The sequence below is a fragment of the Diabrotica virgifera genome, chromosome 5, assembly GCF_917563875.1.
Source record: "Diabrotica virgifera virgifera chromosome 5, PGI_DIABVI_V3a".
NCBI lineage: Eukaryota > Metazoa > Arthropoda > Insecta > Coleoptera > Chrysomelidae > Diabrotica > Diabrotica virgifera.
In genome coordinates this window covers 225,675,494-225,689,010 of record NC_065447.1, presented here as the reverse complement: position 1 = coordinate 225,689,010, position 13,517 = coordinate 225,675,494, and the positions used below count along the sequence as shown (strand labels likewise).

At 31.2% G+C, this 13,517-nt stretch overlaps 1 protein-coding gene across 2 annotated transcripts in view; it reads left to right on the top strand.

Annotated features, from left to right (window-relative positions):
- LOC126885294 (cilia- and flagella-associated protein 43) overlaps window positions 1-13,059 on the top strand; it is a 132,202-nt gene extending 119,143 nt beyond the window's left edge. For both annotated transcript variants that reach the window (XM_050651807.1, XM_050651806.1), the window contains exons 18-20: window positions 1,291-1,434; window positions 5,728-6,011; window positions 12,892-13,059. In XM_050651807.1, coding sequence (XP_050507764.1) covers window positions 1,291-1,434; window positions 5,728-6,011; window positions 12,892-13,045 — 582 coding nt within the window. In that variant the 3' untranslated portion in view covers window positions 13,046-13,059. The remainder of the gene's footprint in view (window positions 1-1,290; window positions 1,435-5,727; window positions 6,012-12,891) is intronic.
- The last annotated feature ends 458 nt before the right edge of the window (window positions 13,060-13,517 follow it).

Genomic DNA, 13,517 nt, shown 5'->3' with positions numbered 1-13,517 from the left:
TAACATATTTTTCAAATTTTTCCTATAGAAAACCTTTAAAATATTTCTATCCTTATTTTTGCTAAAAAATTGTAAAATAAGTCATTAAGTCATAAATTTCGGTTTTTTATAAATGTTAATAACTTTTTTAAAAATCAACTTAGAACTTTCATATTAAATCGAATGTTGGGTCTTCTTGGGCTTAAAATATACTCAAAATTTCAAAGCGATTAGTAAAATAGTTCATTTTATGACTTCAGTATTTCGTTCATTTAATAGCATGTTTAGCAAGAAATAAAATTTAGTTTATTTGAAATTTTCTTTCCAAAACAATACATAAACCAACATCTATTATTTTTAGGAATAATTGAATATGATAATTTGATTTCTCATAAAATCTATTATAAATAAATTGTTTACGAAGTTTATTGAAGAAGTATATCTAAATCATAAGTATTTAAGTTTTATAATAAAAATTACCTCAAAATATTGCTAAAAAATTTTTAAACAAATTAAATGGCTTATTTAACAATTGATGTATTTAAATAATGAATAATATTCGTAATGTACGCAAAAATTACATACAAATTAAAAAAGAAACTTCGAAATCCATGAACAAGAACCAGAGCTCCTTCTCCTTCCAACGCACGCACGAGTTTCAAAGCTGGCCGGTTTTGAGGACCACATTTTGAGGCTTTGTGGGCTATTCCTTTAAAAGGCAATTTTTTCGAATTTGGTACATTAAACTTTAAAGTATGTCCTTTTAAATAACGCTTAATTGTTATAAAGAAAGTTGCTGTGAATTAAAAAAAGTGACTAACATCGTCCCAATTTGTCATAGGAAAACTTTTTTAAAGTTGTGAAAAAATGCAAGCTTTTAAAATATGAAAATATAATTTTCCTATAGGCAACGGTTACAAAGTTATTTTTTTTCAGTGATTTTCACGATTTTTTTACCAAAAAAAGGACCAACCTTATTTTGAGAGTAACTTGCTTACTTTTTATGCTAGAAACTTAAAAAAAAAACAAAAATAAAGCTTTTTTAAACACTTGTGTTGATTTTTCACCGAAAAGTGCTTCATTTTTTGGTTATTTCACGTTGAAATATTCGATTTGGAATTTGGCTAATAAGAACCTACTTTTCATTAGCTACAACTCTGTTTTTACTGAGTCTACAGACTTCATACATATGCCATTTTTTTTTAACTTCAATTGGAAATTCATTCTTTGAAAACAATAATTTCAAGTAAAATGTTGAGAATTAAAAAAATAATTCGATATTTTCTAAATAGATGTTATTTAACTTTTCAGGTAGCTGGTAATATGAAATTAAAAACGATCAGGGAAAACATGGCTTTTAGACGAAAAATAATGGCCACTGAATGGGAACATAAAAAACTTAGGATGACAATTAATGATCTAATCGAGCAAATGAATGACATTAATGCAACAAAGGTAAATATTTCTTTTTCTACTAATTTCATATCACATGAAAATTATAAAAACATGCTATTATACAGTAACCGCCACCCTACTAGATATACGTCCATGTACTAGATACATAGGAACATTGAGTTATTACAGTCCTGGACCCTTCACTTGTTGCAATGTGTATTTTTATGTCTAGTGGCGTTTAGAACGTCAGAATATTAACATAGAAAGTTGACAAATAATAGATCAGCTGTGTTTGACGTTTAAAGTTGTAATTTTGTTAAAGTTGTAAAAGTTTTATAAGTAATTTTAATATTCTTGGTGTTTGAATAAAGTAATTTAAAAGCAGAGTAACAATATTATTAATGTACGTATTTTCTGTATGGAAAAACAATTATTTTGAATAATTTCTTGACAGTAACATGACAGGGATGAAAGTCACATCTGAGAACGGACCGGATTAGCCCAGAGGCATAGCAATTAGGTACCTATCCATGTATCTAGTAGCGTGGTGCTTACTGTATAACAAAATCCATATCAAAAAATATCTGCTTATAAAGCTAAATTCAAACAATTAGACGTGCATGTCATAAATTTAATGACATCATATCCCACTAGTACTAGCTTGAGGGCAAACAAATTCAACAAATTTTTCGGGCAGATTGCAATTGCGCGCAGCGGTCAGGCTCAACAGGGTGTCTAAGCCAATGGTGCAATTGCGCGCACGTATTTAAAAAGGTATGCTGTGATTGCGCGCAAAGTCGTAAACTATAGTAAACGGAAGTTTTATTTACTTCTTATTCGTTTTGAACGGAAATTTTGCTAATTTTAAAAAATTAAGATAATAACATTGAAATAGTTGTGATAAAAAAAACTAAATAGTGTTTCTTTTATAATTAATATTTATTGTATTAAATAATGTACATATGTAGACATTTAATTTGAACATGCCTTATAACATATAGTTTTAACAAATTCTATTCTGGATATTTCTTTATTTTTAAATTTCTCTATCAAATTTGTTACATAGTTTAATGTTCTTTCATAATTAATATTTTTTATTTTTTTTTGTAAATGTAAGCTATTTAATTGCACATAATTAATTAAAAAATTAATATATTATATATTATACAGTACAATTTTCAAAGGAGGAAGACCTAGCCCTTCGGTCCAAACCTAACTTTCGGGTATTAGAGCTGCTGATATATACCGCTGCGCGCAATCACAATATACCGTTTTGTTTACCTGCCTTAATCCTTCCGTTGCGCGCAATCACAGCAACCCTCTTAAAGGTAAATTTCAGTACCCCAGGAGAATTTTTCCGCATTTATTAGTTTTTTCACTAGCGTCAAGTTTAGCAGGAAAGCTCTGTTGCGAAACAAAAAAACATATTCATGTAGGTATTTACCACAGCAGCTACCGGCTACACTGTTTCTCTTTGTATTTAAGAGTGTGAAACAAAGCTAACTATCTTTAAAATAAGTGTCAAAGTCAGGTTGTCCTATAGAAGGTTATGTAAGATTTTTGTTTTTTTTTTCTTCTTTTATGGCCTTTGGGAGCTGTGCCCATTTAGCCAGCAATATGTCTTAAAATTAACGCCTAACTAAACCTACCATACAACAAGACTATTACAAACCTAATCGACCAATAAAGTATAGGGAAGGGAAAGTGAATCGGTTAAAAAATAAATTGTCGTTAAAATATAAACTAAATAAATTTGAAATCTAATTTGACATTATATTTAACCCCCAATATAACCTCCAATGACAGACTTCAGTTACCATTTACCATCTCACCAAATATAATAATGACGTCATAATATATACCTACTCGTCACTACTTCTAGCCAATGAAATGCCCGCTGTAATATGAATATGGAATGTAAAGAAAATCGGATTATTCCCTATATATTTTTTAAATTGAAAATATGCTAGTCTTATTGTTAACTTCGACCATGTATCAAACATCCATCAAAAAGGTAAGGAAAAGAAAGTGGCATAAAATGTATTGAAAATAGAGGCTTGCCGCGGATGACAATATCTTTTATATTGGACTTATCAGTCCATATACAGTGAACTTTGAAGTATTTACGCTAATAACCGCAAAAGCATATGAAGGCATAAAAGAACAAGGTTTGTGGCTCAGGCGTTATAACTTTGAGTTGTATGGAAGTTTTGGAGAACCTGACGTTGTAAAATTCATTAAGGGGGTGGGTACGTAGTTTCTGCTCCAATGCTATTCAAATGGGATTCATTTTTTTTCGAATCCTGAGAAAACTAATAAGTACTTTTGAAAAATTTAAACGCAGAATGAAAGATTGCGTTATTAGCGAGGGCCGAAAGTCCCTGAGAACTTCTATAATATTTATTTTAATAAGTTACAGGGGTGAAAAACTAAGAGAACATTTAGTGTGATTTTTAATTTCAAACATATCATTCAAAATAAACTTTTTATTTATTCTAAGGGACTTTCGGCCCTCTGTAATAATTTAGTCTTTAATTCTGCGTTTAAATTTTTCAAAAATACTTATTGGTTTTTTTCAGGTTTCGAAAAAAATGAACACAATGCCCGTGGTAATATTTTCCAAATCTATCTTTGTCATACAACGCACTCAGTCGAATATAATATTGTCAGCATATTGTCAGTCAGACAGTGACAATTTTAAATATTTGACATGGCATCGAGAATATTTTGAGTTGTTTATTAAATAATATTGATAGTGTATTTTTGATAAATAGTTGATTTAAGACGTGAACTTAATAAAAAGTTATTTATTGTTTATTATTTATGGAAGATCCAAGCAGAGAATACACCAGGATATATTCTGTAATCCAAGTATTTTGTTGTTATTAAAGATGTTCAAAATTGTAAGGGTTTTATAGTAACAATCTATTTATTAAAAAATCACTTTATCACTTTTCCTCTTTTCTCGATTGTTTATTAGTTTTTTTTGTACAGTAAATAAATTATTACAATCACTGAATACATAGTTAGTGAAAAAATTATCATATTAATTAACTGAATTAATAATTAAGGCAATTAATTTATAGAAGTAACAGTTATCCAATAACATTCAAAAGTCATGTTTAAAGTTAATGATAACATTGTCAAGTAAAGTTTACATATCCATACCAGTGAGAATTTTACTACACGTAATTTGCCGTGTAAAGACAGAAAAAGTGGGGATAACCGTAAAATATTTGCGAATTATGTACCGATGGTAGCACGCCTTAGATGTAGTGCAGTCACTGAAGATTTTCACCTCCGATTTCGTTGAACCTCCATCGATTTTCATGAAAATTGGTGAGTAATTAGAGGATACCTGAAGGAACAAAGGTGACATGATGCTAACTTGCGCTTTTACCCTGGGGTGGATGCCACCCCTTCTCAGGGGTGAAAATTATTGTATTAAAAATAATACCATAAGTCGATAGAGGGACAAATTATAAGCAAAATTTGTTATATAAAGTCATTAAGATAAATCAACACTTTTTGAGTTATTAAAGACCAAAGATTTTATTTTTTCGTAAAAACATGCATGTTTTAAATCGGTTTCTCACGTATAAATCAAAAACAATAAGCTTTTACAAAAAAGTTATTATTACTGAAATTGAAGATAATAAAAAATGTCTACATGTCTACAATATACTCGTAATTCCAACCGAGTTGACATTGATTTTATCAAAATACAAAATGACGGTAGGAAATATGATCAAAAAGGTTTAACAAGAATTGGATATAGGACGAACGCTTGATTATATCGTATTATCTATTAATAATTTATTCCGGTAAAATGTATTATTAAGAGGCTACATCAGCGCGTCATCAATATGGAAAACGCGTTGCAAGATTGCAGCTTTAATTTTGAATATTTTGTCTATATAGCAAAGAATGACGGTACATAGCCCAATTTGAGAAATATGTTAGTACCTATGTGGAAATTACTCTATAACTAAATAAAATATTGAAAAAAGGAGCCTGTACCGCGATTAAGAAAGACAAAAAAATACATTTTCTTCAAATAAAATTTTTTATCCCATGCCTAGATTTTGTGTCACATTGGAACTACTAAAATCGATTATCTAATACAAGAAATCAAACTTCTGACTGATTTGCCAACATAGAGAAATAATCACCGTCATCACAATGTATATTATCACAATATTGGGCCTTTGTCTTTGATAGTGTCACTTACTGCCGACGCACTGTTGCCAAAGGTTCGCAGAATTTTCGAAAAACGAATTCTCCTATCTCTCGAATTAATATTGATGTCGTGCTGATGTAGCCTCTTAAATTACGGTTCACTCTTCTTTTTAGTTTTTACGTGACATGCAAACTTACATGAAGTGCAAGAGCAGAGGTCGCAAACAAGAAATCGACTCCTTGGAACAAGAAATGGAAGTAATCGCAGCCATTTTCGAGAACAATATGCGAGAAAAGAAGGAAACGTTAGCGAGCGTAGAAAGACAAGTTCAGACATATAGGGATCACAACCAACACCTGGACAAGACTATCCAGGAACTAAATATCGATGTTTGTGCTCTGAAACTTAAACACGATGCAGAATTGGAAGTCAGAGAATCCGAAACTTGCAAAGTCAGGTAAGTTTATTTACATACATATTCTTCTTCTTCTAATGGCGCTACAACCCTTTGTGAGTCTTGGCCTGCTTAACAATGTTCTTCCCTTCTGCCCTGTCGGATACTTTCCTTCGCCACTGCCTGATGTTCATGGTTTTAATTTCCCCCTCTACGTCGTCTATCCATCTTTTACGGGGCCTTCTTCTTGTTCTGTTTCCTTGGGGCTTCCATCTCCGGATTACTTTCACAGCTCGATTATCTGGCATTCTTTCTAAGTGACCAAGCCAGCTTAGTTTGAGACTTTTAGTCCAAGTAATGAAGCTTAAAATACGACAAAACCTCGCAATTTTTACAGAATGACTCGATTTGCTTGAAAATTTGAGAATAAGTAGTGAATCGTCCAAGGATCAAAATCTATATGATACGGAAAGGCGCTTTTACCATGGGGGTAATTGCCACCCCATCCCGGTGTGGAAATTTTTTATTATATTTTGACCGCAAAGGTTGGTAAAAACGTTCATTGTAAGGAAAAATCGTTCTATACATTTTTTTGATAAAATTAATAGTTTTCGATTTATTCTCTATCGAAAGTGTTAGTTTTATATCGAAAAAAGCAATGTTTTAATCAGTTTTCTGCTAATAACTCCAAAAGTTTTTCTTTTATCAAAACAACTTTACTTAACAAAAATGTAGCTTTTCAAAAAATAAACAAAACAGATTTTTATCAATTTTCTTTAAGACCAATAGTAATCGCGCTATACTTAATTATATGTTGGCTCTTCTTCATCAAATGCTAAATATTGTAGTTTCAAAGTCAAAAGACGGGGAAACTATGCATTTTTCGAGGATAACTTGTTGAAACTAATTTAAAGTATTTAAAAATATCTATCTCCAGAAATAAAAAAAAATCTCTAGCTCAAAAATTAAGTGACATAATGAAAAGAATGTCAGTCCCTATTTTTTTCAGCGAAAAAGTTATCGGAAGCAACCCCCTAATCACCACCCTAATTAAAATTAGTCATTGACCTTATTTGGTCTTCTTTATTTATGTATTATTAATAGGTTTTAGAAGTTTGACCGGCTTAGAATAATTAGTTTTTAAAAAAATGGAGTTAAAAGCTAATAACAAATTTTTGTAGTTTGGAAAAAATGGCCTTTTCTTCAGAATACAAAGATTATCATCAGAGATACGAAAAAATGTTTAAATATGAAATTGTAGCCTATTTAATTCCCAAGAAACTGCTTTGCATAAATTTTTTCTACGACAAAAGTTAAGTGAGCTATTGACAATTAAAACTTGCAATTATTGTAATAACATGCAAAAACCACCTTTACCAACCCTTTCAAAGTCACCTCTTTTTGCGACTGAGGATTTTAAAAAGATTTAATGTTAACAGTCTTGTAGATCTTGTAAAATCCTACAAAATTCTTTTTAACCAAACTTTCTAAGATAAAAAATAAAAACGTTACGGTTAAAAAATCAATATATTTTTTTGAAAAAAAAAGGGACATCCAATTGGAAGCAGAATAATGCAAGTTAGCGGTGTTTTTAATCATTGGCCTTATTCATTCTTCTTTATTTATGTATTATTAATAGATTCTAGAAGTTTGACTGGCTTAGAATGATTAGTTTTTAAAAACTGGAGTTAAAAGCGAATAACGAATTTTTGTAGTTTGGTAAAAAATGCCATTTTCTTCAAAATAGAAAGATTAGTATCAGAGATACGAAAAAATGTTTCAATACGAAATTGTAGGTTATTTAATTCCCAAGAACTTGGTTTAAAAAAAAATTTCTACTGCAAAAATTAAGTGAATCGTAAACGAGTATATCGAAAAACATTGATTTTTTCGATATACTCTAACACTTTCGATAGCGAATAAATCGAAAACTATTAATTTTATCAAAAAAATGTATAGAATATTTTTTGCTTAGAATGAATGTTTTATCAACTTTTGTGGTCAAAATATAATAAAAAATGTCCACCCCCGAGATAAGGTGGCAACCACCCCCATGGTAAAAGCGCCTTTCGGCATCATATAGATTTTGATCCTTGGACTATCTACCACTTACTCTCAAATTTTCAAGCAAATCGATCTCTTCTGTAAAAATTGCGAGGTGAAAAGCTTCGGTTCCTGGACTATTTACAAAAATTAACAATATGTGCGCTCTGCATTAGTTCATCCGGCTCGCGGTTCATTTTAATTCTCCACGAACCATCGCTGCAATGTGTTGGTCCAGATATCTTCCTTAGTATTTTGCGCTCAAATATTCTTAGTTGATTTTCATCAGTGGTTGAGAGGGTCCAAGTTTCACATCCATATGTGACCACTGGTCTAATTACTGTTTTGTTAATTCTAAGCTTGGATTCACGGTTCAGTAACTTACTTTTTATTAAGTCTTTGTATGCATAAAACACTTATTACCGCTACCGCTAAGAATCCGTGCTTGTATATTTCTTGACTGGTATTGTTGTTGTCATTTATTATTGGGCCTAGGTAGGGAAAATTGGAGACATATTCGTAGGCATGGTTGTCTACCTTCAGATTCTTATGTTGGTTCGACTTTGTGCACTCCATATACTTTGTTTTACTTTCATTTATATATAGACCAAACGTAGCAGCTTCCCGTTTCAGCTCCTATAGCTTTTTCGCTTAATATCCTTTTGTTGCGGCTTATCATAGAAACATCATCCGCATATGCGCATATTTGCATAGATCTTGTATTAATACAGCCGTTCAAATCCAATTTGCTAACAACAGCTTCTAAAGTTAAATTAAAAAGTGTTATTGATAAGGTATCACCTTGCCTAACTCCATTGTCAATATCAAATGCCTCTGCCATATCTCCATCTATTCTCACCATAGCTTTGGAACCCTCCAGAGTCATTTTTATAAGTTTAACTAACTTACTGGGTATCCCTAACATAGATAGTTGCTTTAACATCTTCTGCCGATCTACTCCATCAAACGCTTGTTTGAAATCGACATACAAATTGTAAATTGGTATATTATATTCAACATATTTTTCATGTATACTTCTTAACATATGTATTTGGTCTATAATTGACTCTTTGGTCTGAAACCACATTGCTATTCACCAATCATTTCTTCCGAATAAGATTCCAGGCGGCTGTATATAATTCCTAATATCTTGTAGACATTTAAAACTGTTATGCTCCTATTTCGCAGTCTTTTGTCTCCCCCTTTGTACATAGGAAGTATGATTCCTACTTTCCAATCTTCTTATTTACATACATATACTGGGTTTAAAACGCATATTTATGCCGTATCCCCACACCTCACCGCCATTCTCGCAAGATGACCTAACCAACCAAGTCTCTTTGTTCTGACGATCTGAACAAAGGTGCGGTATATCTTTTCAATATGATGCAAGTTTTCAAAATGTCGCCCCTTAAATATAATTAAAACTTAACTTTTATTTTTATTAAATGCAACTGCACAACATGAACACACTTTTATTTTAAAAACAATGCATAATTTAAATTAAATGAAATACGTATTAACATTAAATTTACAAAAATTACAGTTTTACCCTTCTGACTTTAATTTTGGCAAATTCGTCAATCAGATTGGTATAGTCTAAAGTAGCAGCTAGTGAGGACTCTATTGAAATGAGTGCTAACTTTTTTTAGTTTTGTTTGTCTTATGGAGCTTCGTATTAGTTTTTATTAATTTTTAATTTTGAAAAACTTCTTTCCCCACTAGCTACCGAGACAGGGAGTGTTAATAAAATTCTTAGCGATACAACTACGTTTGGGTATACAGAAATAGTTCAAAACTTCTAAAGGTTTCATGGAGTATGTTATCATTTGGGATATATCACGCAATTCTTCTAATAGAAGATCATTTGCCTGTATATTCGATTCTTTTTCTATTAAAAGTATTAAATGAAGATTCATACAATATTTGTTTTAGTGTTTTATCATTTATTTCCCTCAATTTAAAAATATCATTAAACATTTATTTATTTATGATTTTCTAGAAGCGAAAATCGACCAATCAAAGAATTATTGGCAATGTCTAAAATATAGATGAAAACATTTATTTTAAATTTATCTTCTTCTGTTAAAAGCTCATCCATAGATTTTTCGTAATCAAATTGACGCTTTTTTCTCCTTGCTCGAATTTCATTTTCCGCTGGAAATTCGGAGCTTATATCAAGATTTTCTACAATTTCATTAGCAGTAATTTTCGTTTGGTCATAGCCAGATTGTCTGTAACTTTTAATTTGTTTTTCTATTCTCATACTATAATATATCAATTATGATGTCACTACCTGTATCATAATGAACTTCATTATGATACAGATTTTCATTAAGATACAGATTGTTAACCAATAGAATCGCGATATGGCATTCGCGATAAAGGTGGTACACGCGCAGTGACCAATGGCGAGTCAAATACATACGCTTTGACAGTTCTCAATATGTAAACAAACTGTCAAACTACTTAATTTGTTTAAGTTACAAAAATAATAAATTTGATTATTACATTCATAGGAGATTCTGACCAATAGAAAGCTACAGAAATAAAAATTAAACTGATTATTTTTTCATGATTTTAACTTCCAATCGTATAGTAAGATATTTGATCACGTGTTTAATTCTGTCCAATCAGATTAAAATTATACTGAGAATTATCTACTGTAGAAAATTACCGATAGATTTTTTTAAATCCACGAGGAAAAATTTCCTGTATAAAGGATTTTAAGATTTTTTTAAGTAGATTGTTTCTGTTTATGGCAACCAGTTTCCTAGTTTTGACAACTGTCACATTTAAGAAAATATCCATAATATACGTATTAAAAAATAATCTTACGAATATCACACGACAGTAAGAATAAATAAGAAAATAATGCTTCATTTTTACTCAAATTTGTTGTCATTGTAGCAATAGACATTGTTGTCTATTGCCAGACAACAAATTTTCGAAAAACTGTCGCATTATTTTCAATTTATTCTCACTCTCTTGTGATATTATATCCGATAATTTTTGATGTAATATCCCGTCGTCAAGTATATTACGTCAGATGCCCTTCGTTGCTACGAAAAAATACATTCAGTGACATTAATGACAATTAATGTTTTAAAAATTATAAAAGTGATGACTTTCAACCGTCAAATATTTATAACAACTGTGTGTTTAATTGCACTAATTTGTACTTACATAAATAAATTACAATAAAATTTTGGTTTTGAACACGTTTAAAATTATTATCGAATTTTTGCCCTCGTGACACTTTGACATAATTTCACTCCCCTTCGGGTCGTGAAATTAAAACTGTCAAAGTGTCATTCGGAAAAAATTCGAAAATTTTAGAGTTCTTGTGCAATTACTACTCATAATATTTTTTGTTGTGAATGATCATAGAAAAAATCGTGTATACAACTTGCATTTAATTATCATTATGAAGCTCGTACTCACGGCTCGTTTCTTATCCCTCATACTCTCTTCAAAATGACCATCATTAAATGCTCGTTGCATAATATACTATTTTATTATTTCTGACTTTTTACCCAATCCGACAAATTTATAGTTACATGTTGCAACATCTTCGAGACTGAATTTATTATGAAATAAAAATATCATGCCCAAGAACTTTACCGCATATAAATTTATAATTTTTAATATTTTTTGCTAATCCTCGTGCTTTGACCTTAGTTTCTGTATCTTTGTTGACTTCTTCTATTATTTCGAATACTTATATTTCACAAAATTGAAATCTTGAAGGTTTCATTACATCTGTTCGACTTTACCATCTAGTATCGCTTAACGGTTTTAGAGTTAGTTGAAAAACATGGTTTTTCAGAACTTAACAACACTTTGTGGAACCAGGAAAAAAGTGTAAAGTTCTTGTATAATACAAAAAAGGTTGTTGTTTCTGTAGAAGAAGACGCTTTCACTTTTAAAACTAAGTTTGCAAAGTCACATGGTTACTCTTTAAACTCGAGTGAAACACGCCATAGGATATTTTTTAAATTTTATATTTTGCACACCATTTGTTATCCATTTTAATGTATTTTCATTTTACTAATTATGCCGCCCCTCTTGTGATGCCGCCTGATGCGACCGCCTCACCGCATCATAGCACCGCACGGCCCTGGATCTAAGCCATATTTCGCTTCCCTAAAGGACTGGGCTAGATCACTGTTCGGTATAGTCTCAATTTTGCCTCTCTGGAGATGTTTTTTGCTCTTAGTAGTTTTTTTAGGGCTCCGACAGTCTTCCTTTCTCTCGAAACTCGCTTCTCAATTTCTTGGCTTTCTTCCCCTTTACTTGTTAAAGTTAGTCCTAGATACTCAAACTCCGTCACCTTTTTGAAGCAATACTCATTACTTTCGTTGTTTGTGGTAGTCTTTAGTTGTGTTTCTTCATATGTGGTCTGCCCCATTTCCATACTATACATACTTTGTTTTTTGATCATTAATACTGCTTAGCTTTCGTTTCAAAGAGTTCGAAAGTCCTCAGCAGTTTCCTTTCAGTTCTTGCATTAGCACTACATCGTCCATAAAAGCCAGAACCTGGCTTCTGTTGTCATAGATCATACCTTTCGTTCATATTGCAGTCTTTCAATATTGCCTCCAACAAGAAATTAAAGAACGCTGTGGGCAGCGGATCTCCTTGCTTTAATTCCCTTTTAACTTCAAATTTTCCTGTTAGGCTTCCTTCTATCCTTACCCTATTGTCGGTCTTCATTAAGGTGATTAAGTCAAAAAGTACTTAAAAACTAATAAAGTGACAACAACAAACTTAAAAACTTGTTTGTTACATCTTTTTTAAATAGCTATCATAAAGTACTAATTAGTTAAAATATAATGATTATTAATTAATTATCTTAATAGCATCCATTATTGTATATCTCAATGTTAATTTGTTTTAGAATGGAAGGAATATGGCGAAGAAGCGAATTGGTACAAACCATCCAGAAAAATCACAATCAAATCCTTGTGCTGCAGACTGAGTTAGAGTTATTAAGGCTACGCACGTATCCCACATTTAAATATAAATTAATAAATACTGAAGAAAAAATATAGTTTATTATAAAGTATCTCTTTTTTTGTTTAACCACCCTTCCAATCTTTCTTAGGGGGTGGGATGGTCTGAAATATTTAATTTTTTTTATTATTTCAAATAAAAGTGGATACTTTCAAGAATACTCTCTGAAAATTCAAAATAATCGGAGTAAAATTACCAGAGATACAGCGTGTTGAATATCTCTACCTTCGACTCGCTTTGCCGCGACTTCGCGCCAGCACGCTTGAGTGTAGTGAGAAACGTTAAACAACTGTTCGCCTTCTCTTTTGTAGATTACTCCTCGATTCAAAAAACGTATTCCAATGTGCATCACTTTACGGTTTGGCAGACAAATAAGAAGATGAAGATGCAGTTGTCAAAACTTTAAATGCATTTTTCTCAAAACTGCTTTTTCAAATGCGGTGGACATTGTAACTGAAAAACTACTCGGCCAATCTACCTGATATTTTGCACAGATTTTCTTGAGACATT